Raw genomic sequence first — 25,665 nt, forward strand, 5'->3', positions numbered from 1 at the left:
GCCACACATCCTTTGCAGTGCAACGAGTCTCTTCTCTTACAAAAAAGCAAGACACACTCCCCCGCAGAAAACACTACCACGCCCCGTTGGGGCATCTGGTCCGTTTGTGGAATGTCTTGGCATGGTGCGGTTCAGCGGCGAGGGTTTGACTTCAGAGCCAGGGCACTGCTTCCGCGAACCGACTGGCGGAAGCCCGACTCACAGTCAACCCGCTTACGCGCTCTTCGTGAACCGCGGGTCCCCCACCTCCGATGGCTGCAAATCTCCGCCGCCGTCTTGGTGTCGAACCACGCGTCTCTTTTGACCACCCCGCGCGACCCTTACATGCAGCCGTCTGCGCAAACAACGCCGAACTCCACTGCCAACTTCATTCTTTTTTTATCTATTAAACATTTCTCAGTAGCGCTTCTTTTTAGACTCGACTAATTATTTTCTTAACATACGCGAGTCTCGGCCAATCCACCATAGTGGGTATGAGCCACTCTTGGGGGGAAACAAGCAAACAAACGAACTCGCGCCATTTAATGAACAACATCGAACCGAAGAACACCGAATAATGGCGACGCCGTGGCAGGCTCAACAGCCGCCAGGATTGTACGCCATGCAGGACAACCCGTACAACGAGGCGTTCTTAGGTGCGCCCGACGTGTACTTCCCCGTTGCACCGACGCCCGGGGCGCAGACCATAAGCGAATACCAGAAGAAGAGTCCGGACGACTACTCCACCGACTCGTGGTGCCTGTTCCTGCTGCGTGTTTGCGCCATAGGGATTGTGCTGCTAGTGTGCAGCCTGATAGCCTTCGTCATGTTGGGCGGGAGCCTCTTGTTCGAGAGCAGTCACCCTACTACCACCACCGAGACCCCATCCGCCGCCTCGTTAACGGCCAGGCTTCCTCTGTCAACGATAAGGCAAGCTCCAGAACCAAGGTGATTTTTTTTTTATGGCCTCAGCAGCGTTAAGTGCAACACCGAGGACCAATTAGCAGTCGTTAATAAGGTTAATTGCCGATCTTTATGCGATTAATTGGCCCCAACATTGGCTCTTCTTTAAATCTACAGAACCGGATGTCCATTTCATGGCTGCATAGCCCCCGAGCTGCCGCGCTTCGGTAATCACGGGCCAGTAGATTCGACTCCCTCCCTGTCTTGGTGGCAACGTACTGTGAAGGTCCAAGGCTACAAGCACCCGTGAATTTATAGCCGAAGGTTAAACAGTCTCCGGGTGCTGAAGGACATCCCGTAGATCTGGACTTCAGCCCCTCTGTTATTTTAGATATATATCTCTGGCTCATAGAACCCTTATGATATCTTGGTATTACCAACATCGTTCGCACTAGCTGTAGACAAATGTACGGCGCTATAAAACTCTGCCAACCAATTCGGGGCGGCGCTGTCGACAGAATAAGCGCACGTGAATTTAACTGATAAGCTTTGTTGGTATCATAAATCATCAAGCGAGCGTCGATTGACAGTTAAGAGGGGAGCTTTAGATCGGGCCCAACTCCGATGCGGCCTATTCAAATACATGTGAAACGCAAGAACGCTTTTCTGAGATAACCCCTGGACCGATTTCAATGAAATTTGTAGAATTTGAAAGATAAATTTAAATTCTAGTGACTGCTGCAAGCGGAATTTCGATTTAGGGCCTGCATTTTGTTAAAAGAATTTTCAAAAATTTGGAAGCTTGAAAAAAAAATTGATTCGCGAAATTTATAAATTAATAGCTCTGCATCAAAAGCAGAAATCGCAATTCTGTAAGCGGCATACATTAGATCATTCAATGCGGACAAATTCGATATGTCAATTTATATCTTACGTAAATTTGTTACGTTGTGTACAAGGGTTCTGAAAAATATGTATTTCCGTATGACCTAAATTTTTTAGATTTATGTGTAACCTATCAAATTTGTCCGCTTTAGATGTACTATGAGGTGCAATTCACAGGATTGTGATATCGTGTTCCCTTACTGAAAAACAGAGTTGTAAACTTAATAGTTTCGTTTACTGAAACATTTCGATTTTTGACAATTTTAAAGAAAAAATGGCTGTGGCTTAGGTAAGGTTAAGCCCAGGATGCGAAGCATACTAGCCTTTATTTTAGTTGTTGAACCACTGTTTAGCCTGGTGAACTGCTGTTGCTTGGCTATATTTGGTTCGGCTAGACGAAGAAACAACTCATGCATTACTTCTTCGCCTTCAAGAGTGGAACGCGACAGCGTTCCCGTCGACCCGCCAAGGGGTGTAAGACAATGGGCTACAGGGCAGCGACTACGTGCCCCGCATTGGACGCGGTGAGCGTCGAGCAAAGCAGCGTTCGGCGCGGCAACGAAATGTGCGCCTGAGCAAGAGACGCACGCCTTAGAAACAGCTCGTTTCTAAGGCAACACCGCATTCACTAGAGGCGCTTTTGTACCGCTTTGAAGCATCGTACTCGTGGCTCAGTGGTAGCGTCTCCGTCCCACACTCCGGAGACCCTGGTTCGATTCCCACCCAGCCCGTCTTGCAAGAATTGAGCCAAAGCCACTTCTCCTCTGTCGTGACGTCACGGTGTCACGTGATTTCATGGCGACACCGCCGCGCCTGAGGAGCTGGGTTGAGCTCTCGTAATATGCTTCGCATAAAATTGACAACCTAATAAAAAATTCGAGACTAACAATTACTAGATTCTAAGTTTTCTTTTAAATGCAACAAACCTCTTCAAGTTTGGTGCAGTGGTTACCGAGAAAAACGAATTCTCCTTTTAGATGTATTTAGATAGGAGCCCCCGAGCTAAATCTTCCTCTTAAGGACAACCAGGTAACTACCTCACCCGCCGCCGTAGGTGAGTGGATATAGTGTTATTCCGCAGTGTAGCACGAGGACATGGCTTCGATTTCCGGACGCGACGTCCGAAATCAGATTGGGAAGAAATGTAGAAAGAGAGAGAGAGAGAGAGAGAGGAAAACCAGCGGAAATAATTCAGGGTTGACTTGTCGGTATTAATGCGAATAACGTTAAAATAATGTAGCTGCACACCTTATTGCCACAGCCGAAACGCGTAATGCATGAGGCGTCTAGTGCAGTCGGGCTCCACTCTAGCGTAGTGTCCCTGTATTGGCCTCGAGCTCCACCACTGGAAAAGCTGGCGCCACCGTCGGCGTGACGTGCTAGGAGGGATCACGTGGACATAGCGGCCGCGTCGGCTGCTTCGGGAGCGCCGAAGCGAGCTGAAAACGAGTTTAAATTCCCTCGTACGCTGCGGTCCTCATTTAGTGGCGAAATTTTCCCCCTCCGAGTGTCTCCTTTACAACGCTTGAAAGCCCTAAAATAGGTAGTGGCTGCCTTTGAAGGCGCGCAACATGGTAGGCTACTGCTCGGTGCCGCAGGGCCGGACGCACGTAACGGAGGCCGGTGTCAGCCTTATTCACACGTAGCCGCAGGACAAGAAGCTGTGTGAAGCTTGGCTCGCGAAACATAAAACCGGCAAACAGACATCGGCTACAACTCGGGTATGCAGCAAGCACAGACGCGAGGAAGATTTCTGCTACGGCGCCCGGTCTGCGATGTTCTGAAAACGCGCACTGAGACGCTCGCCCGAGTCCGCTGTACGACTAATGTCACGACGGTTTGGTCTATAAACTTTTCGATGCTATAGATACGATCAAGTTCAGTGGAGTGGAAAGGCAGCGGTACGAAGCACATTTAAAAAAAAGCATGGCATATGGTCATGTTTGTGTTGTGAATTAATGCACTGCATTACAAAAAAGGAGCAGCGGGAAATTGCACGCTGAGAACACCGATAAACATACAGTGCGACGCAACTCGAGAAATAATATTGAAAGGTCAACGAATTTAGAAGAAAAAAAATATTGAATCGTCGCGACGGCACATCACAGTCCCTGTATGCGTCGAAGTCTCTACAATGAAATTATTTTTGAACAGCTCTGATAGCGCCCACGCAGCAATGGTTGCTTGTATACTGTCAAATGCTCATATTCTGCGGCCTAAAGCTCATGGCACGGTGCGAAAACGCGCACGTGGAGAAAACGAAACAGTGCGCGGACAAGCATGCAGACGCGCAGTCGGTCGCTGCGAATCTGCGCGATCGCTGCATTGAGGCTTCGTTCTATTACGCTCCATTTAGTTATACAAACACTATAGGAACATATTTCACATAGTTTGCTCTCAGCGTTTACCTATCTTTCACGCAAGAAGCCGGTTCGATCGGGAGACTCCATCGCGGCGACCGCGCGCAGTGGCGTTCACTGTACGTATTCGGTAAAGAGATCGCGTTTGTAAAGGATTCTGTGCTTTCAGTTTGCCCAAGATTATTATTTGGGCAGTAAGAACTTCTCTCGTTTCAAAAGTACTTACAGAAATGTCCGGGAGAGCTCGCGCGTGGTGTTTTCAGTGAGCGCCGACAGCAAAACCTATGAAGAGCGCGCCACGTGATCCCTCATACTACGCCAGCGAGGCGCTTCCGATAGATGGCGACTCCGTAACTCCTCGCCGCCAATATGCTCCCGGAGGGAGCAGATTTGCGCATAGGTCCGCCAGTACGTTCCAGCTATGCAGTGAAGCCACTCCTCACGCGCGCAGGAGGCAAATGCCACGCGGTGTTACATTAGCTTTTTTTAGAGCGCAGCTCTTTGGCGTCCGTTCCTGGGTTTCGCGTCGTCGTCGGCGTTGTTGTCGTCGGCCTCGTAACCAGCTCGCCGACGAATCTGCTCCGCCGCCGCGCATGCGCGCTGTCGGCTCTCCGGGCGAGGGAGGATGATGGAAGGGAGGAGGACAGACTGTGGAGGAGGGCTGGCTACACAAATGGCTCTTTGGCGTCCGTTCCTGGGTTTCGCGTCGTCGTCGGCGTTGTCGTCGGCCTCGTAACCAGCTCGCCGACGAATCTGCTCCGCCGCCGCGCATGCGCGCTGTCGGCTCTCCGGGCGAGGGAGGATGATGGAAGGGAGGAGGAGAGACTGTGGAGGAGGGCTGGCTACACAAATGGCTCTTTGGCGTCCGTTCCTGGGTTTAGCGTCGTCGTCGGCGTTGTCGTCGGCCTCGTAACCAGCTCCGCCCCCCTTTCATCCCCCCAGCGCTAGCAGCGACCGACTAATACCGCTTTCGTGAGTCCGCTACCGCTCTCACGAAAGACGTCGTGCACTTCCTGCAACTCGCATTAACCGTCCATCGATCCACACCGATGTTAGTAGTGGGGGACTTTAATGTTGACATAAAGACAAACAGCAATTTCCTAACACTTATGCGGGAGAACATCCCGTTCCTCTCGCTCGTAACGCGTCCCACGGCTGTGACAACCTCGCGAGGCACTTGTATAGATCTCGTCTTTGAGAATCAAGCATTGGTGTACCAAGTCGAACATATATCAGTCTATTTCTCCGACCACAAAGCTTCCTTCATGACTGTCAAGAACTGTTAGTGGAGTCTTTGTTAAAGGAATACGTGTGAAAAATAAAAAAAAAATTCTGTGATAGCGCATACATGTGTTGCTCGATTTCTTTGCCTCAATCTATCGAAAAGGTGAAACAGCTTATTTGCTGCGCTCAAATTTCGCATTACGAAGTAACGTAATCGTCGGTAATTTTTTTTGTCTGCTAGTCGCGAGCTACATGCACGAATTGTGGCAGCAAGGTGGCACTTTTTAATGTAGGCTACGCTTGAACCATTGCCGTAGCCGGAATGGGGCAGGGTTCCAACCCCCGGAATTTCGTTTGTATACACACATATACAAACACACGTACGAACATACATATAGGGGGTAGAACCCCCCTCAGTCCCCCAAAATAAAATCCGGAATATGCCCGCGGCTCGAACAGCTCAAAAGTTCGCGTGCAAACGTGCTGTACCTTGCAACGAAAATTGGTGCAATGTTTTTCAGTATGCATATGAAGTTTTCTCACAGAGGCTGGAAGGCAAGGAATGTTTTAAGGAGTGTTTAAAGAAAACTTCACCCACGCAAGGTGGAGAATTACGTGAGCGTATTTTGGCTGCAGATACAAGCCGATTAATGATCGTTGCCAACAGAACTATCGTGCCTGCAGTTATGTCAGGGGTCGCTAACAGAGCGTCATTTATCACTAACCGTAGTTCACAGCAGCTACGCGTTTTCGATATATGCGGTGCCGGCGCGTAGATTTAAATGCGCTTCAAATGTTCCCATGCGCACATTTTCTGCAAAGATTATTTTTACGATTCATTCATGCCGCAGACTTACCAGCTGCTTCGTAGCAGCAAGTCTTCAAGTGGAATAAGATTAAAGATGGACGGGCCTCTAATCAAATTTATTTCGTACAAGGGGATGGATGAGCAATAGCTGCATGCAGGCAGAAGAGCAGGAGTGCTGGTTCTTGGAGCCTTGGGAGCCGAATTCAAAGCAACTGGAAAGGCAAAAAATTATTAAGAGTAAAAACAGGTTATTCTTATTGCACTAATCACGTCAAGATGGCAAACTTGCAAAGTAATTATTCATGCATTGCAGACTGTAGAATGACACATTCTTTGTCCCGAGTCTGCGTCGCGCTTCACATACACGTAAAAAATCGTTCAAGTGAACAACCTCTCATGCAACCCGTACGCATCTCAGCGTTCACAGGGGCGTTACCCGAGATAAATGTTGCTTTAGGGTAAAGAAGGCACACCTCACCTCTGTAATCAAGGCGAACGCATCTCGCATATACTGTTCCCTTTCGGAGCCGGCCGGTCGCGGCTGATACGCAGTCGCCGGCGCACGTCTGCCCTAGTGTTCCTGTATATGCTCCCGCACGGAGCAGAGTTGCGCATAGGTCCGCCGCCGTGATCCAGCTCTGCAGCGAAGCCACTCCTCGCGCGCGCAGGAGCCAAATGCCGCGCGGTGTTCCGCCTTTTTCTCTAGTGGTCGCGAGCTACAAGCGCCAATTGTTCGCAGGCGCTTAGCAAAGGGCAATTCTTAATACAGTCTACGCTCCAACGAGTCATTCGTGCAGCCGGAGGGGGTGGGCTTCCAACCAACCGAAACTTTGTATGTACCTATGTAAACACGCATATACAAACACACGCACGAACGTACAAATGGGGTAGGACCGCCTTCGATTTCCCAAAATAAAATACTCCCGTGGCTCGAACAGCTCCAAAGTTCGCTCGCAAACGCGCAGTACGTCGCCACAAAAAGCGGTGCAATGATTTTCAGCATGCATATGAAGTTGTCTTATCATGGTCAGAAGGCAAAAAATGTTTTAAAGAGTGTTTAAAGAAAACTTCACACACGTAAGGTGGACACTTAGCGCATTTTGGCTGCCGAAACCAGCCGATTAATGACCGTCGCCAAGAGAGCTATCGTGCCTGCAGTTATGTCAGTGACCGTTAACAGAGCGTCATTTATCACTAACCATCGTTCACAACAGCTGCACGTTTTCGATACATGTGGTGCAGACACAGATTTAAGCGCATTTCAAATTTTCACATGCGCACATTTTAAGCAAAGCTTACTTTTACGTTTCATTCATACCGCAGACTAATCAGCTATATAGTAGCCGCAAATCTGCAAGTAGGAAAAGATTCAAGATGCAAGAGCTTCTAGATCAAATTTATTTCATACAAGGGAATGCATGAACGGCTGCTGGCAGCAGGCCAAGTGTGCTGGTTCTTGGAACCTTGGGGGCAGAATAAAAAAAAAAACTGGAAAGGCAACAAGCTATTAATAGTAACAACAGGTTATTTTTATTGCACTTATCACATCAAGATGGCAAACTTGCAGAGTAATTATTCACACAGGGCAGACTGTAATCTGACAACACATTTTTCTTGATCTCTTACCACTCAGAGAAAAGCCAGTAGTTGAAGACACTGTATCAAATCAATGAAATCACTGAAGCAGGCTTTGGCCAAAAAGCCAGGTTACAAAGCTTTGTGACCTATCGCATCAGAGGCAAGGAAATTTTACGTCATTGAACAGCGCATTCACTCCACTCCCGCCCACAGGAAACAGCATTCACCAAAGCACAACGTAGATTTCTAGCGTGTTTAATTGAACGACAAGTTTTGTTCCACTGGCTGATACATGATGCTCACAAGCTAGCACACATACAATTGCGGCTTAGCTTCGATGGCAGCAATTAGTTAACAAAATAAATAAGCCTATGCACTTCAAGACAATAAATTGACTAGAATCAATTTTACTGTTTTCGAAACTTCACACGGAGAAGGAATATATTACAATTATTACATCTAGAGAGTTAAATATGCATATACCAACTTAGCACCCGTTTTTTCCTTGTTCCCTTGTGTGCTTTCTGCAAAGATGTCCTAGCTCTTCAGAAATTGCGGTTGATGAGAGAGGTACATATTCTTCATTTCAATTTTAAACTCTGAAGGGTGCATTCAAAGTCAAGAAGCCGAGACTTGTTAGCAACAACAATCTCACTATAGTATCAGTGTGCCTCCAGCTAGTTTGCTTGGCTGAAGCATTTACTCCTATGGCTGAATTCCATGCGGTTTGTGCAGTGTGGTGCGCTGCACCCCGTCATACTGGAATACAAGTGCCAGTACGATGTGTTTCGTATCACTTCGCCAAGGTCCTTGACTTCACATCGTCGAATACCGTACCTGAAACCCGCAGCTACTCCTCTCAACGCACGATCGACGGTCCGCTGATTGCAATGGCGATGGCACTGACGGAAAGGGAAGGGCGAGTTCGCATGAGTCGGCGATGCGCCCGTAAAGTTGGCTTCGCAGCGGCGCGGATCATTTGACGTCATTTTTCGCGCTCGGCCAATAGCGGTGCGAGCGGCGCCGGAAAAGGTATGCGCAACTCTGCTCCCTGCGGGAGCATATATGCAGGAACACTACTCTCGCGCTTCCCTTTGCGCCATCTAGCGGTGCCACCATGAAGTCAGCGCGTGGTGCAGGTCTGAATATTTGTTCCGACAAGATTGTTTGGATACATATGGCGCTCGTTCGATTCCACCCAGCACAGTAGACATTTTAAAGGATTCTTTTTCGAATGGGAAAGTAGCACTTACCCAGTGGCACATACGCAGACACACAAGTTTGCGTCGCACACACGCACACACGCAAGAATACGCAAGCACAGACACATACGCACGCACGTATGCACCACGTTTGACGCTAGGCGCAGTTTTTGAGCTTGTCTGCTATCATCGGCTACAGACCAACCTTGTTAGTTTTTTGGTAGTAGTTCGGTTCAAAACTCTCTGAGAATCCGAGTGCTCCTTGCGCTTCTGATATGATGTGTTTTGAACAACTTCCAAATACTTCCTCACTGTGCAGGTGTTTTATATTCTTTTTTGCAGGCCCGAACCTACCGAACCTACCGAACCTAAAGTGACGCATGGGGGAATCTACGTTGAAGGAGGGTACGCAGTCGTGATCAATGAGTCCGATTATGGCGAAGGTCATGAGAAGGTGCTGCACGCCGACGGAGTACTTGTGAGTGTTGAAGCCGATGCCACGCGTTTGCTGAGGAAAATTTATCAATTCGAGGTTGCATACCGCAGGGCACACTACGTTTTCAATATTCTTGCGTTGCACTGTAAAATGATCATCCGTCATCAACTCGCCCAATTTTCTATGTAACTGAAGCTCTCATGTTCGAGGCTGGGAAAAGAAATTGGATGTCCTTAATGCTTCGCTTGACAGATGAGCAGGCGGATACGATGGCGGTGTCCCTTTCTGTGTCCCTCGTTTGTGTTTTATTTATCGTTTATGTTATGTTTACACATTATAGTACATTCATAAGCACCCTATTGAGTGGCCATCAAATGTCGCGCATGCCACTCGCCAAAGTATACTACATTAATCCCGTTCCGGTACAAGGACGTCTTGTGAAGTAGGCCAGATGCTTCATCATTACGGTTGACACGTTACTACTAACCGGACACTTTACATATATTCACGGTATACGGCTTCATTTGTGAGCAGCGGCAGCCTCCGACATAACTTTTTTATTGCAATACTCCAGGCGCACTCCTGTCGTCGGCGTCGCTGTGAGGTGCCGCCTAATTCCAAGGACGATAAAACCGTCGCCGCGCGCCGTATGCTGCATTGCGAGTTAAAGCCTGAGAGGGTGAGCAGGCGAACGCGGTTCAATCTCGCGTGCGCGAGTGAGGAACGCGGGCCGGAAGCGTGTCCTCTCTTGTCGGGCGCGAGTCACGGGGGTCACGCGAGGGAGGTGGGGGGGAGGGGGGGGGGCGTTCTTTTTCAACGGCAGCTAGGGTGCCTCGATGTCCTCCTCGCCCGTCACTCCGCACAGAGTGGAGACATCCGAGGCGTCTACAACGGCGTTGGGCACATGAATGGCGGACGCCGTAGTAGACGCCTATGGCGGACGCCGTAGGAACTAAAACAGCTTAAACTTCGTAAAGTAGCGACACTCTCCTCCACCGCCTTCACTCCTCCTCGTTTCTATTGTGTTTCACGTTCCCTCCTCGACCGTGGCGCCGCCTACACTGCTCGAGCGTAGCAACGGCGCCGACATGCGCTCCTCGCCCCTCCGTTGACGCTTCTCGAGCAAAAATGGCGCTGATGCACGGTGCGAGGGCCCACGTGATGCTATTAGGGCAATAGCTACGCGGCGTCAGCCTAGGCCAGAGCGCGCAAGGAGGAGGCGGCATTCTTCAAAGCGTGGCAGTAGTTTACGAAGTTTAAGGGGCAATAGTAGGAACGCGTTGCCAGCGCTCGTGTGTCTTGAAGCCGATCTTCGATGTGGTCAAAGCGCGCGTAGTGCCGGTATCTTGGTATGCGCCATGCTTTCGACGATTCGTTCGCGTTGAAGCGAGAGAGGCATGAACGTGAATTCACTTGCTGCTGCCGCGATTCCTCAGTCCAGAATTACGAAACCGAGTTTTCGCGCTCATCGAGCGAGATGTGTTCCTGTTTACATGCGCGTGCGTGACACCACGCTTATTAATTTAGTTAAAGGGCCCCTGAAACGGTTTGGACAAATTTTGTAGACGCGTAGGGCACAGATAAAGTTAATCATTCGCACCACAATTTGTGTGAAACGTCGCATATTTAGAGAACTACAGACGATTACAAGTTACCCTCCTCCATAGTCATGCATTTTTCCCTCAACTCGTTCGCCGAGTGATCGATGCTAAGCTCCGCCTTCACTGACTCTTCACGTATCGTCTGTTTTATGAATTTTAGTGTTTTTCATGAATTAGAGAAGTGATTGCCAAAGTGCTATATTACTGTTCAAGCTATTAGTTCATCTGTTTTCTATCACTGTCACGTTATTGATGTAACCTCGAAATTAATTGCAGGAGTGTTATACTACCGTACAATTCGTCAGTCTGTCTGTTTTGTATGACTGACACTTCGGTGATGTAATTTGCTGTTGTAACACCCAGTTTGTATTTTGTAACTATTGTTAAAATTATGACTTTTACTCGCTTTTTATGAGTGACACTTAATCGATATAACTTACTGTTGTAACACCTTGCTTGTATGTTTGATAACATCTTATTGTTGTAACACACAATTTTATATTTGTGATGCCTTAAATCCCACTCTGCAATGGCCTCATGGCTAACAGTATCGTAAATAAAGAGAAAAAAATGTGGAGCTTTGTGCGTACTTTTAAAGGCAGCTCAGCATTTTGAATGTCTCGGCAACCACCTTGACGGTCTGTTCACATTGTGATCGTGTTAGATGTATGTATAATTTCCGTTACGTTCAAGCACTAGCGCCAGCAATTCCGCATCTTGACGCGTTGGTGCAGTCAAGTAACTTTTCACAAGCGTCGAGTCATGGCCCACGACTGCTGCTTTGCTGCTTTCGGCATTATGACTGGCATCTGTATAGTATGTGTTTTCATCGTCTGTTTGTTGCATTATATGTTTTTTTATATTGTTACAAGCACGGGGAAAAGGGGTTTATTTAGGCGTGCGAGAGCAGGAACGGCAGGCTACGAACAACAGGAATGGCCGCTGCACACTCTTCGTTCTCCTCTTCCCCTCTCTTCTTGATCCCCGCGTCCCTTTGACGCGCTTGGACGTAACATACCTCCCCTCGCAGACAAAGCCCCCTGGGCGAGTCAACAAGCTTGTCGTGGCGTGCATGATTTCAACCGTGCGACATGCGCGACTTGTGTCCTAGCAGAACGTCTACCAGTGTTCGTGAGGCGCGCGAGAGTATAGTTCACTTCGCTGACTTTGTCGATGACAACATACGGTCCATCGTAGTTTGCCAGCAGCTTTTGACACAAACCGCGCTTCCTTGTGGGTGTCCAAAGCCAAACGAGATCACCAGGGTTATATGTAACTGGCCGATGTCGTGCGTCGTAGCGGGCTTTGGAGTTTTCTTGTGATGCCAAAGTCCGAAGACGTGCAAGTCTCCGAGCCTCTTCAGCGAGGCACAGGGTATCGGCGACCGTAGGATTGTCGTGGTGGTAAAAAGGGAGGACAGTGTCGAGCGTATACCGGGGTGGCCGAGCATATAGAAGGAAGAAGGGGCTGTAGCCGGTTGTCTCGTGCTTGGCGGTGTTGTATGCGTAAGTAATAAACGGTAGAACTTCATCCCAATTCTTGTGATCGGACGCAACATACATGGAAAGCATATTTGTGATCGTTCGATTAGTGCGCTCAGTGAGGCCGTTCGTTTGCGGATGATATGGCGTCGAGTGCCTGAGGTGCGAGTTACACAAACGCACAAGCTCTTCCACTATATCTGCCGTGAATTGACGTCCCCGGTCGCTTATAATAACACCAGGCGGTCCGTGTCGCAGAACAATAGCGTGAAGTAAGAAGAGCGATACTTCGGTGGCGGTGGCTGATGGTATAGCCGCCGTCTCGCAATAGCGCGTGAAATAGTCGGCGCAGACAATTATCCAGCGGTTCCCCTTAGATGACTTCGGAAAAGGTCCTAACAGATCAATTCCAACTTGCCGAAAGGGTGAGCTGGGAGGCGGCACAGGTTGAAGGAGACCAGATGGGGCAGTGGTTGGGCGTTTCCGACGTTGGCACTGTATGCAGCTGGCGACATACAACTCAACGGAATGTCGCATCCGGGGCCAGTAATAGCGTTCTTGAATGCGATAAAGGGTGCGCACAGTGCCTAAGTGACCGGAGGTAGGGTCATCGTGCATAGCCTGAAGGATTGCTGGCCGGAGACACTCCGGCACCACTAGAAGGAAGCGTGCACCCGTGCTTGAGTAGTTCCTTTTGTACAGGAGCCCGTCACGTAGACAGTAGCTGCTTGTTGCACTTGAATGGGCAGAAGTGAAGAGTGGCTCCAATTTGGTGTCTGTCCGTTGTTCTGCTTTGAACGCATCGATTTCTGGAAAAGCGGATGTCACAGAAGCGATGAGATGATCAAAATCGTCTGCGTCGCAGTCCGTCGTAGTAAGCGGCATACGGGAAAGGCAGTCTGCGTCAGCATGTTTTCGGCCACTCTTGTAGGCAACAGTGAAGTTATATTCCTGCAACCTCAAAGCCCAGCGCGCAAGGCGACCACAAGGGTCGCGAAGGTTCACGAGCCAGCACAGGGAATGGTGGTCTGTGACGACTTGGAATGGGCGTCCGTACAAGTACGAGCGAAATCGCTGAACCGCAAAGATTACAGCGAGGCATTCTTGCTCTGTCACCGTGTAATTCCGTTCAGGTTTGCTTAATGAGCGGCTTGCATAAGCAATCACGTGCTGATGGTCGTCATAGCGTTGGACCAATACGGCACCCAGACCAACGCCACTAGCATCTGTGTGGATTTCTGTCGGCGCAGTAGGATTAAAGTGGCGAAGGATAGGTCGAGAGGTTAACAGGAACTTCAGCTGACGAAATGCAGAATCGCACTCGGGTGTCCACTCAAACCGTGCGTCTTTATGTAGCAGATTTGTCAGAGGATAAGCGACGTCAGCAAAACCAGGAATAAATCGGCGAAAGTAAGAACAAAGACCCAGAAAACTACGAAGTTGCTTCACTGACTGCGGTGCACTGAATGCTTCGACAGCTGCCGTCTTGATGGGATCAGGCCGGATACCGTCTTTGTCAACAAGATGACCCAGCACAAGGGTTTGACGGTCACCAAATTTACATTTCTTGGAGTTCAGAACCAGGCCGGCGTTTTTGATGCAGTCGAGGACAATATTCAGGCGCGTATTGTGCTCATTGAATGTGCGCCCGAATATAACTACGTCGTCGAGATAGCACATACAGATGTTCCATTTTAACCCACGCAGAATGGTGTCCATGAACCTTTCAAAGGTTGCTGGAGCGTTGCACAACCCAAATGGCATCACATTGAATTCGAATAATCCATCCGGGGTTATGAAGGCTGTTTTCTCTCTGTCTGTCGGGTGTATCGGGATTTGCCAATATCCTGAGCGCAGGTCCACTGAAGAAAAATAAGAGGCCGAATGAAGGCAATCAATTGCATCATCAATCCGGGGCAGCGGGTAGACATCCTTCTTAGTCACGGCGTTTAATCTTCGATAATCGACGCAAAATCTCCAGTTACCGTCTTTCTTTCTGACGAGTATGACCGGAGCTGCCCAAGGACTCGAGGACTCTTGTATTATCCCATTTTTCATCATGTCATTCACTTGTTCCCCGATTATCTTGCGCTCGTTAGGCGACACGCGATAAGGCTTTTGCCTGATCGGGCGCGCAGATCCCGTATCTATGGTATGGCGCGTTCGTGACTCGGGAATCGAGAACGCTTTGTCCGGCTGCGCGAAGTCAAACACTGACAGATGCTTAGAAAGCGTATCCACCAAGGTATGGCGCTCCCTTGTGCTGAGCGACTTGTTTATCATAGACAGAAGCTTTTTGTCTGAGACTTGGCGATGGTCAGCAGGTTCACACGGTGAGTCTGTTAGTACGGCTACGGACGAAGACGTGTATTCTGTAAAGTAGGCGAGTTTCGAGCCGCCTGGAAGCAGGACGGGTTCTGCCGAGCAGTTGGCCGTCCACAAGCCAGCACGCCCGTTGCCGATGGACACCACACAATGAGGGACAAAAACGTTCTTCTTCACACAATTTAGATGCATTGGCTCTACGGAGGCATCGAAACTGTCTCGAACTTCACCGCGACATACAACCGGCACGCACACCGAACTGGACGCAGGCACAACAGTATCTGCACACACACAAAGTTCACCTTGACTGCAAGTCTCCTCTAAGAGCCCGGACGAAACATGACCATCGACGAAAACTTCCCCCGTGCGACAATCAACGGTCGCACCACACTGCCGCAAAAAGTCGATGCCCAAAATCACTTCGTGCGTCGATCGAGGAATAACTACAAACTCCGTCGTGAAAACTCCACCAGCCAGGGACACTTCAGCAGTGCACACACAAACAGGGCGCAACGACTCGCCGCTCACTCCACAAAACGTTGCAGCCTGGTCCCACGGAAATACAACTTTGCGCCCCAACCGACCTTTAAAACCGAGACTCATTACGGATACAGTTGCCCCGGTATCCACTAAAGCCATTGTAGCAACACCATCAACTAGTACATGCACTTTGTTCTTAATCATAGCAACTGCAGGGGGCATTTCTGTCGATAGCACGTGTCGAGCGACCTCACCCCCATCGGCCGCGCTAGCTAGTTTTCCGGTTGTGAAGGCGAGGCTGAGCGGCGCACTGGCGATGGAGACTGACGTAAACGCGGTGCACGAGAAGTTGGCGGTGGCGTCAAACTCCTGTCAGATGCCGGCGAGCGGCTCCGGAAGCTTCTCTGCCAGTAATCGTTGCCAGGAGGGACGCCAGCTGACCAAGAGGTGGTGTATGGCTGTTGAGTTGTCCTCGTAGGAGGTGTGGTCCTTGTTGAAGGCCCCGATCGACGATTCCACGTTGTTGGGCGACGATTGCAAAATCTCGCTATGTGGCCCACGACACCGCATTGGAAACACACCGGCAGATGCCGCAAATTTCGATGTTCCTGCACGTAGTCACGCATGTTGCTGTCGACTGCATAGCCAGCAGGTGGGTCCCATTCATCGTGGCTAGGCATCTGCCGCCCGGAGGCGTGCGTGCGGCGAGGGCGTTGGTCGTTGTCATGATCTTGATAGCTTAGGGTCCCTCTCGTTTGGGGGGTAGACCTACACTCGACGGTCGCTGAGTGAACCGTGGGTTGCCATGCGGTCGAAACGGCTGTGTTTCGCATCTCGTGTGGTAAGTACGCACCAGCGATGCCGGGTGTGCTACGATACATTTCTTCCCGATGGAGCAACTCTTCGCGAACAATCTGCCGTATTGTTGATGGAAGGTCAACACACGAACTCGGGTCTACACTTGCCACCGTTGTGACATTAGCCAAGCGACCAAACTTCGGTATTATCCGTCGCATCTTCAGCGTCTCAAAGGTCCTGCAGTGGCGAATGACGTCAGACACGGAATCCAAGCTTTCTTTGCCGATCAAAAAATTGTAGACGTCTTCGGCTATCCCTTTCAACAAATGTCCAACTTTGTCCTCTTCAGACATTTGAGAGTTCACTATTTTGCACAGTTTTAGCACCTCTTCGATATAAGTCGTACAAGTCTCGCCGGGAATCTGAGCTCTTTGCGAAAGCGTCTGCTCGGCGCGTTTCTTTTTTGCGCTCGAGTCTCCAAAACACGCTCTGAGCTCCTCTACGAAAAGCTCCCATGAAGTGAGCGTGTCTTCGTGATTCTCATACCAGACGAGTGCTGTGTCGGTAAGAGAAAACACAACATTTGACAACTGTGCGGTCGAGTTCCAACCGTTAGATCGGCTCACCCTTCGGTAGTTTGTGAGCCACTCGTCGACATCTTCTCCGGCTTTTCCTCCGAAAGTGAGTGGCACCCGGTAGTATTGCCACGGAACGCCAGGTGCTGGCCTTGAAGCCGCGTCAGAACCTTCGGGAATCTGGCAGGCGTATTCAGTCATGTCAGGCGATGGTGGCGGAAGTCCGGCAAGTCGACGGCTTCGGCGAAGTTGTAGCAGCGTAGGCTCCGTGGTTGCGAGGTGTACCCCGCACCGTCCACCAATTTGTTACAAGCACGGGGAAAAGGGGTTTATTTAGGCGTGCGAGAGCAGGAACGGCAGGCTACGAACAACAGGAATGGCCGCTGCACACTCTTCGTTCTCCTCTTCCCCTCTCTTCTTGATCCCCGCGTCCCTTTGACGCGCTTGGACGTAACAATATGTTATATGTTAAGCATTATACATTTTATATGTTTTTCGTTGCAAATGTGATTTTTGGAATGACATCTATTTTTATCCTTGGCAAATCGTCTCATGGCGGTAATTTCGGCAAAATTGGGGGGTAAGTTAGAGCTTTCGTTACCCAATCTGTTCAGTATCCGTCGACCCTGATGAGATGATTGAAGTCTTTGTATTTGCGCCTGATTCTGGACGTCTGTTCTGTATTCTAGTGAGTTAAGAAGCCCGGTTGCTTCACTTTTATGGTTGGGCGTAAACTTAGGAATTCCCAGGGCATGTCTAGCACACTTTCTAAGCATGATGTTTATATTCTGGCGATGCGTATTGGTTATCTTGGCGTACGGCAGGTATTACATCATCCTGGAAAAGGTCAAGGCTTCTATAACCTTAAGTAGCTCGTGTTCTTTCATTCCCCTCGTTTGCATATTTATTCTACGCGTCATTGCAAGGATCTGTTCAAGTTGTACGGTCAACTTCTGCACCCATGTCGTTGGTTAACCACTATCCTGCAGAAAGAAATCGAAGATTCTGATGGTATTATTGCGGGGTAAAAGCCATGTCTTCCATTCGAAGTTTTATTAAGCTTTTATGTCCTTTGACTCGCGACGCTGACGTCATCAGTAACGAGAATATATTCCGATTTCTGAGGGGAACATTCCCGCCGTAGTGTTGCGGTGCACTCACGTATATTATCTAGTTCACTTCGAATAATGCGTTCTTGCGATTCTGGTGATCCTCGACGGCACTAAATAGTCATGTCATCGGCGTACAGATTATTTTCTAGGTCTGGTATTTCTTCTAGTAATGTTAATGCTCCACCATCGAAATTTTAAATGAAGTCGGTGAAAGACTAGAACCATGAGATGTTCCACACATGATTGGATTGTTAGGTGACACATATTTATCAAGTTTCACTTTAACCGTCCTTTCACTTAGGAAGTTTTTTTTACATAGTTGTATACCCTAAGACCCGGTTTAGTTGCCTTGAGCTTCTCTAGAATTGCGCGGTGTGTGACAATACCAAAAGCTCGTTGCAAATCAACTCCTACGATTTTTCTTAGCTGAGCTGTACTTCGTAAATCGAACAGCTGGTTTTTGATCTTCGGTATTACAGTCGCGCGTGGTGCGTTAATGTTATTTGTCTCCTCGCTACCGTTACTTTTAACGCTAGGTTGCCGAAATAGCTTGTATCCGGGTATGGCTGTTATCCTGTTCGATTCCTGCACCATGATTATATCAGGTGGTCTAGATTTCTGTGAAATTCGCTGCAACAGCAGCGCCTGTTTCTTTCTGAAACCTCTGCAGGTCCTTTGCCAGTGCGCTTTCTCGTCATATTGAGAATCGTCTCGATGTGGTTAATCATTCTTTCTTTTTGTTCTTGTGTTTCTGTGATCAGTGCATTTCGCTCTACTAGTTTTTCTATTGACAGCATCCATTTTCTGCATTCCCGCTTGCAGGTTCAATATGTTTCCTGCATTTTAGTTGCTACAGCAACGCTTTGATCTAGTCTGGTTGAGACCTCTGCCATTTCTATCGCATTGTTATGTTGTGTACCAGCTGCGTCCCCTCTTTTCTCTTTATCTGTCGCTTTAGATGTCTAATTATGTTCCTCTCAGATTGCGATGTCTGAACTGGTTTCAATGCCTGACTGTTGGAAGGGTGGGGATTAGCGGTGTGATGCTAGGGCGAAGACAGGGCGGCTGGTGAAAGGTGCGAACTACTCACCCACGTATGTTGCTCTCCTCGGGAGCATTTCTTGTTTTTCATTGTTCCTGGACTGGTACTGTTCGTCTTTTCTTCGTTTCCTCTTGGTTTCTGGTATAGTCGTGGCATATCTCTGCCATCCTCTTTGCTACCTACGGTGCTTCTGTTCTGGTCGTTGTCTCTGCTGTGGCTGGTGCTCCTGCCACGTTGCTTTTCTTGGGCTACTAAGTCTTTCGAAGTGGTTTGTTGTTTGGAGCTCACGCCAGTTGATTCTACCGCGGCTCCTACTGCGGCTGCGGTGCCTGTTCTTTGGTTTCCCCGATTGCTTGGCGGGCTCGTGCTGTTCCTGCTCTTTCACAGCGTCTAAGTAGCGTTGCTTGCGGCTGCTTGCAGTTTCTCTTCTTGCTTCGTCAACTTCTTGGCGTACTGTACAATCGGGGCAATTTGCTGCATGCCCTGCACCACATTTTCTGCAGCATAGTTCGCAGTCATGAGGAGTGCCTTCATTGGATCCGGGAGGTAACTTAGATCCACATATTACTCAGGCCCCAAATTTGTCCTTCTGGGCACAGACGTCCACGTTGTGCCCAATTTGAAGGCATGAATTGCATAGCATGCTGCGGGGCCTATAGTGGTACATTCAGATGACCAATCGACAGTATAGAGCATATCGTGGTAACTATGTTCCCTCGAGAGTTATCAGAATTGTTTTCGATGAACCTATGCGTCTTATCCGCACAACTTAGCTCCTTTCACTTCTACCTCCTTTTAAAATTTATCTGCCACGGAACATCGTATGCGATGAATTTCACCTTCGACCCCCCACCACCACACCGCAATTAATGATAGGCTGAGGAAGGATCGTGGGCAAGTTCACGCGATAACAAGGTTTGTAGAGCATTGCAAAATTCTCCAATTCGCGCTGATGTTTGACAGCACACGTGTGCTGAGTATACTTAAGGCTGAAAAGTTCACATTCATATGTAAGGTTTTTTGCGCACAAGAAACCGCGAAGTGCATTATCACGCCTTATATCATGATCACGAGTAAATAAATTCATTCCTTGGCCTTGAGGGTGCGTTGTGCGCGCTTGAAGGTCATTTAGAATGTTTCGCATGTATACTCTTGTATTTTTACACGGATGAGCAGTAAAACCTGCTAATGCCCAAAGCCCGTCCTGCGCAGCCCGTCTCTATGTCTTCGTCTTCTCCAGCTCTGTAACCATGCTTCATTACACAACCCCCAACTTCGTGCCAACCTACTGCAATCCTGTGCGAAGTCCTCCAACTGTATATGTAACAATGATTATGACGGCATTACGAAAACGACGACGTGAGCATGACTTTGATGGTAACTGACTCTATTTTCCGCTCTTGGTGCGGGACCCCTTTGGTTCGCCGCCGCCCCGGGACCGGGCGTTTGTGCGGTGTCCGGTGCCGCCGGATACAATAAACGGTTTCCGCTGTCTTGGGGCAATACTGTGTTTTTGCGTCCGTGCCCGGTAGCCCCTTGTGGCCTGAACTCGCGCTCAGTGGCGCTAGAGGCTGACGGCTGCTGACGCGACCCCGTGGCTCGCTAAGCTCGAACTCGCGGTGGTCGGTACTCCTGCGAGACCTTTAAGACCCCACAAGAGCTACCCTCACATTATATAGTGCTCCAATCGTTCACGGCTGGCGCGGCGTGTGATAGAGGTCCAATAAATTAAAGGGAAAAGATGGCTGTTTAATTGCTGAACTAAGTTGTTCGACGACTGCAGGAACTTGCGAGCGCTTCAGGAACAATGAAAGTCATCACAAAGAGGCGCACCAGTAGCACGTGGTTAACGGATGGTCCCCAGTCAACGCGGTTAGCGATGTCACTGCGTTTCTCGTTTCTTCCTTTAACAAGATTGCTAGTTTGCTCCCCAAAGCACTCCCATTTTAGCAAGAGGTCGCTAAATGATGACGATGACTTGCTTATATTTTTTCCCTAGATTTCATTTGATAGGGGTATGCGAACAGTAATATTTAAGACCGATTCGAATACAAATCCAATAGTGCCAGTATATAACGAATTGAAATTGAATAATTGTCTATGTCAGCCGTTTTCACGTGTAATATAAAAGTCGTTCAAATCCTAGTGTTCTGCACGTTAACAAGTACTGGTCATTACATAGTTCGTTATTAATCTTTGTTTAATAAAAGCCCACATTAGTAAAAGATTTGCGGTTTCACACGAAAGACGAAGCACCGATTGCGATAACAAATTGGTAGATAGCCGTACGAAGTAAGGATAGTAGCTTTATCGGTCGTATAAGCTTGTAAACATTCGCTTACTAAATAAATTAACAATGATAGAACGTGTAAGCGTGACTCAACGAGGACGTAGAAAGAAACAGACACACAGAGACAGCGCTGTCTTCGTGTGTCTGCTTCTTTCTGCCTCCTTGTTCAGTCGCGCTTACACATTCTATCATGGATTCAAACCAACTAGCCCGCGAACGTGTTTTAACTACATTAACCAGCATGCTGTCACACGCGCACAGGTAAACATGAACACATCTCGCTCGATGAGCGCGGAAACTCGCTTTCAAAATTCTGGAGTGAGGAATGGTGGCAGCAGCAAGCGAATCGACGTTCAGGCATCTCTCGCTTCAACGCGAACGAAACGTCGAAAGCACAGCGCATACGAAGCTACCGGCACAACGCGCACTCTGCAAACGTCACAGATTGCTTTGAAGATGAGGCCCGCGCGGGCGCACACTTTGGCCACATCGAAGGTCGCTTTCAAGACATACGAGCGCTGGCAACGCGTCCCTACGGCGTCCGCAGAAGGCGTCTATTACGGTGTCCGCCATTCACGAGCCCAAAGCTGCAGTAGACGCCGCGGATGTCACCATTCTGTACGGAGTGGCGGCCGCGGAGGACACCGAGGTACCCTAGCAGCCATTGGAGAAGACACCCCTCCCCCCTCTCCCTCTCTTGCCTGACCCCTGTGCCTCGAAGGGCGACAGGAGAGGGCACGCTTCCAGCCCGCGTTCCTCGCTTGCGCACGCTAGATTGAATCGCGTTCGCTGGGTCACCCTCACACGCTTTCATTCATACGGAACCTCACGGCGAGACCAACGGCAGAAGTGCACCTGGAGTGTCTCATGTAATTGCTATCGCAATAAAAATTTTCTACGTTTCTTGGCATGCACTGCAGAGAGTGTGAATAACTATTGTATAGCCGGTAAAGAATGGACTCTCTGAGCGACGCAGCCTGCTCCACCATGGAAGCGCTCCGTGTTTTGTGTCTATGCTGCGTACGTGAGGATGAAATTTACCGTAGTTTTGCTGAAATGTGATGTTTAATTGGACTCTGTTGAAGTTTCGAAATATTGGAAAAATGTTGGAAAAAATATGCGTATTTGCGAAGAGTTGCCTTCAATTCCAAGGACGAAACGAAGGAGATCATTTGATTCGCTATTCAAAAGTTGCGAATATTGCGAAATGTTCCTAGGCGCCTTCCATAATATTTCTAACTATATAGATTTAAATTACCTGCTGCTGGGGCCTAGTCAACGGTTGGCATTTGAAAAGAAAAATGAAAAACAATCCTTAGTTGCCTAAAACGATAATACGTTGCTTTGGCTAGGACAGCAACTTCGGTGCACTCAGATGGCGCAGTAATAAGCTTTTCGCCGTGTCTTTAGAGAATATCGACCAAATAGGAGGCACGCATATTATGCAGGTGAGGCATTGAACTGGCCCAATTTCTCTTGAGGAATCTTACCCGAGAAAATTTAGAGGTTTCTTACAGGACTAAAAAAAAAAAGGCACATTTATCGCTGAGTTACCAACAGTGCTTTGCCGAGACAGCCGACAATATTGCGAAAATCCGAGGACACCTAAGCACTTCTTATGAGTTGTGAATGCGAAAGCATTAATGTCCAGTTGAACCCAGCTGAGCGGTCCTTCGAGTTAAGAGCTCCTCGCGCTGTTAGAACGCAGATGAGAGCTGAGAGGAGAATGCGGATTAGATGAGATGTTAGATACGCTGGATATTATTTACATATATTTACATGCAGTAAATATATCTATGTTTAAGTTTTCAATGGTGTCCATGCGTCGGTTTCTTCTAGTGCAGCTGCGGATCGAAACGCGCCAAGCATTTCAACGCGCTGGCTTGCCCAAGAGAAGGGGCGTTCTATGCTGCTTGCCCACGCTTGCGTACGCGGCAAAATGGTTTCGACATCAGCCTCATGTTCTAGAGGTCGTGTGTTCGAATCTTGCCGTCGGATAATTTTACTCATGCTTGTTGAATTATTTATAACACCGTACTTTGTTGAAAATGATGAGCCTGCAAAGTCACAAGGCCGTTTGAAGCCGAAAAGAACAAGCTCACGCAAATTCGTGTACTAACCACAATTTCTATGCTGGCCAAATAGGCCTGCTTGCAGTTACCTCTAACATTTCCCTCTATCGAAAGCACCATATGGCTCATGAAGCGGGAAATCCGGCGACGTCCCCGGAGATGGCACAAAATTCACGTGGTCACAGCCCATCAACGGCAGGCGCGCGCCGTGTGAGCCCTCGGTTCCTTGAAGCACCACCAGATGGCGCTCACGTCCGCGGCGGCGTAAAGCCCCTTAAACTTCGTAAAGTACTGCCACGCTTTGAAGAATGCCGCCTCCTCCTCGCGCGCTCTGGCCGAGGCCGATGCCGCGTCGCTATTGGCCTAACAGCATCACATGGGCCCTCGCGCCGTGCATCAGCGCCATTTTTGCTCGAGGAGCGTCTACGGAGTGGCGAGGAGCGCGTGTTGGCACCGTTGCTACGCTCGAGCAATGTAGGCGGCGGCACGGTCGAGGAGGGAGCGTGAAAGAGAGAGACGAGGAGGAATCAAGGCGGAGGAGGAAAGTGTCGCTACTTTACGAAGTTTAAGGGGTTTTACGGCGGCGCTGGCCTTGCGAGGGAAAGCAAAACAAAACAAAAAACAACCAGAGAGCTCGTCTTCGCGCACAGCGCTCGCCGCAAGCTCTTCCAAGTAAAAAGTTTACGGTGGCACAAGCCTCAGTTTGCCTGGAAACGGTAACCTTGGCCGGTCTATACATAGCGCCGCGCGTCGCGGCGGTGCCAGTCGGGGTAGTGATTTCGGTGAGTTCGGTCGTGCGCTCCGATGGACGAACCTTTGACTTCGACTTCTCAGTCAGTAGCTGCGCCCGGCTCCTTTGGGCGTCCACGCAAGTGGGCGAACGAGGTGGAGACGTCATCAGAGAGACGTCGCAATGCGTTCGCATTTTTCCACGTAGGGATACCGAAGTGCTTTCGATTTTTCAGCTAAAATGGTCCTTTTGAGATTGACCGAAAAGCCATCTCCACATCCCGGTGTGAGTAGCCGTACGTATAATGCTTCGCATTTAAATGTCACTGCTGCAAAAGGAGTTGACTCCCTGAGTGTTGGTAGTGTACCAGAGGGCGATTTGACAACGTTTTTAGTTCGTAGACCTTCTTGTCACTGGTCGACGCCCTTCAGTAATGTGTTCGCTTCGTTTTCTTTTTTTGTTTTGTATAGAAGCACTGAAGAATCCGACATGATCTCTGAATACAAGCCCAGATCATCTGTATATATATATATATATATATATATATATATATATATATATATATATATATGGGGGACACTTAAGCTGCTCCGTTAAGGTTATGACGCGACAGCTTAATTGTTTCCTGCAGTGGCTTTTATTCCTACGCAGTCACTGTTGTTTGTCCGCATTCAATCGTTTATAATGAATGAATGAATGAATGAATGAATGAACGAGCGCCGGCAACGCGTCCCCACGGCGTCCGCCAAAGCGTAAAGCCTGCGCGATTCGCGCGGCCAACACCGTAGAGGACGCCTTGGTTGTCTCCACTCTGTACGGAGGGACTGAATCACGTGACTGTGACGTAGCTTTCTCGACACGCCGTAGACTCCGCAGCCTTTTCCGCTGAACGGGAGCCTTAACGCTATCACGTTAAAAACTTACGCTTGAAGCCTATCAGAGCGACAGTCGGAGCATCCTGTCAACCTAAGCCTTGTGCGATGCTAGTGGGTTCTTGCGACCTGATTGGATGAAAGCGTGAGCAGCGAAATACAGTAAAGCCTTTCAAGACATCGATGTATGATATGTGGTCTCGCTTAGTCTTCATTGTTTTTACTTCTAGCACTTTTACTTCTTGTTAAATTTACCTGTGACAGGCAGCACAATACCACCTTTCCAGATGGGTTTCCCCTGTGGTTTGAAAACGAGTACTATACATATATATATATATATATATGTATAGTAGTAAGTGGGTGCTTTTGGTGCATATTTACTGTACCTTACGTCTAACATCTGCTGAAACTTTTCTCATTTGTGACAGGGAAGCGTTCCACTGAACCTTACCCGTCGGCATCCACGAAAGCCTCGTGGCAGAGCCACTACGGCTAGAAGGAAGAGAACCAGTAGGAAGCTGAAATGATTGGACTCCTCAACAACGAATGATCAAATACATGTAAAAATTGCGCTCGTGTAGCGCAGTAATAAAAATGTGGCGACATGTCTGTCTGTCTTATGTCTGTGAAGAAGCACATTCCCTCGTATAAGCTGGGGCGCTATGGCATAAAGCTATTCCAAACTTTTCTATTACAATTCTGCAAGCAGCCCTCTGTCATTGGTCAAAAAAATTTCGGGCCACCCCTACTTTGCCTGTCTCGCACGCTACGTCACAAAAACGGAGAAAACGCCCCATCTGATATGATGCGTGCACACTGATTATGCATGATTAGGCCAAACGAATGAAATATAATTATTCCTGATTCGACGCCTTTATTGCCATAATACTCTGCCATTCATCAAACGTTTTC

At 48.8% G+C, this 25,665-nt stretch overlaps 1 protein-coding gene across 1 annotated transcript; it reads left to right on the forward strand.

Moving 5' to 3' along the window:
- The first annotated feature begins 475 nt into the window (after positions 1–475).
- LOC135904133 (uncharacterized) lies at positions 476–25,358 on the forward strand. The gene is made up of 3 exons (XM_065434751.2): positions 476–927; positions 9,282–9,417; positions 25,182–25,358. Exons 1-3 carry the CDS (start codon positions 557–559, stop codon positions 25,278–25,280), a joined length of 606 nt encoding a protein of 201 aa, XP_065290823.1. The 5' UTR covers positions 476–556; the 3' UTR covers positions 25,281–25,358.
- Positions 25,359–25,665: the final 307 nt, after the last annotated feature.

The sequence above is a fragment of the Dermacentor albipictus genome, chromosome 1 (genome assembly GCF_038994185.2).
Source record: "Dermacentor albipictus isolate Rhodes 1998 colony chromosome 1, USDA_Dalb.pri_finalv2, whole genome shotgun sequence".
Classification (NCBI taxonomy): domain Eukaryota; kingdom Metazoa; phylum Arthropoda; class Arachnida; order Ixodida; family Ixodidae; genus Dermacentor; species Dermacentor albipictus.

Bases quoted from the DNA above. Each gene is read 5' to 3' on its own strand.
- LOC135904133 (XM_065434751.2), top strand. From the start codon at position 557: ATGGCGACGCCGTGGCAGGCTCAACAGCCGCCAGGATTGTACGCCATG. The intron at 928-9,281 runs GTGATTTTTTTT...TCTTTTTTGCAG, and splicing joins AGGCAAGCTCCAGAACCAAG to GCCCGAACCTACCGAACCTA. The intron at 9,418-25,181 runs GTGAGTGTTGAA...CATTTGTGACAG, and splicing joins TGCACGCCGACGGAGTACTT to GGAAGCGTTCCACTGAACCT.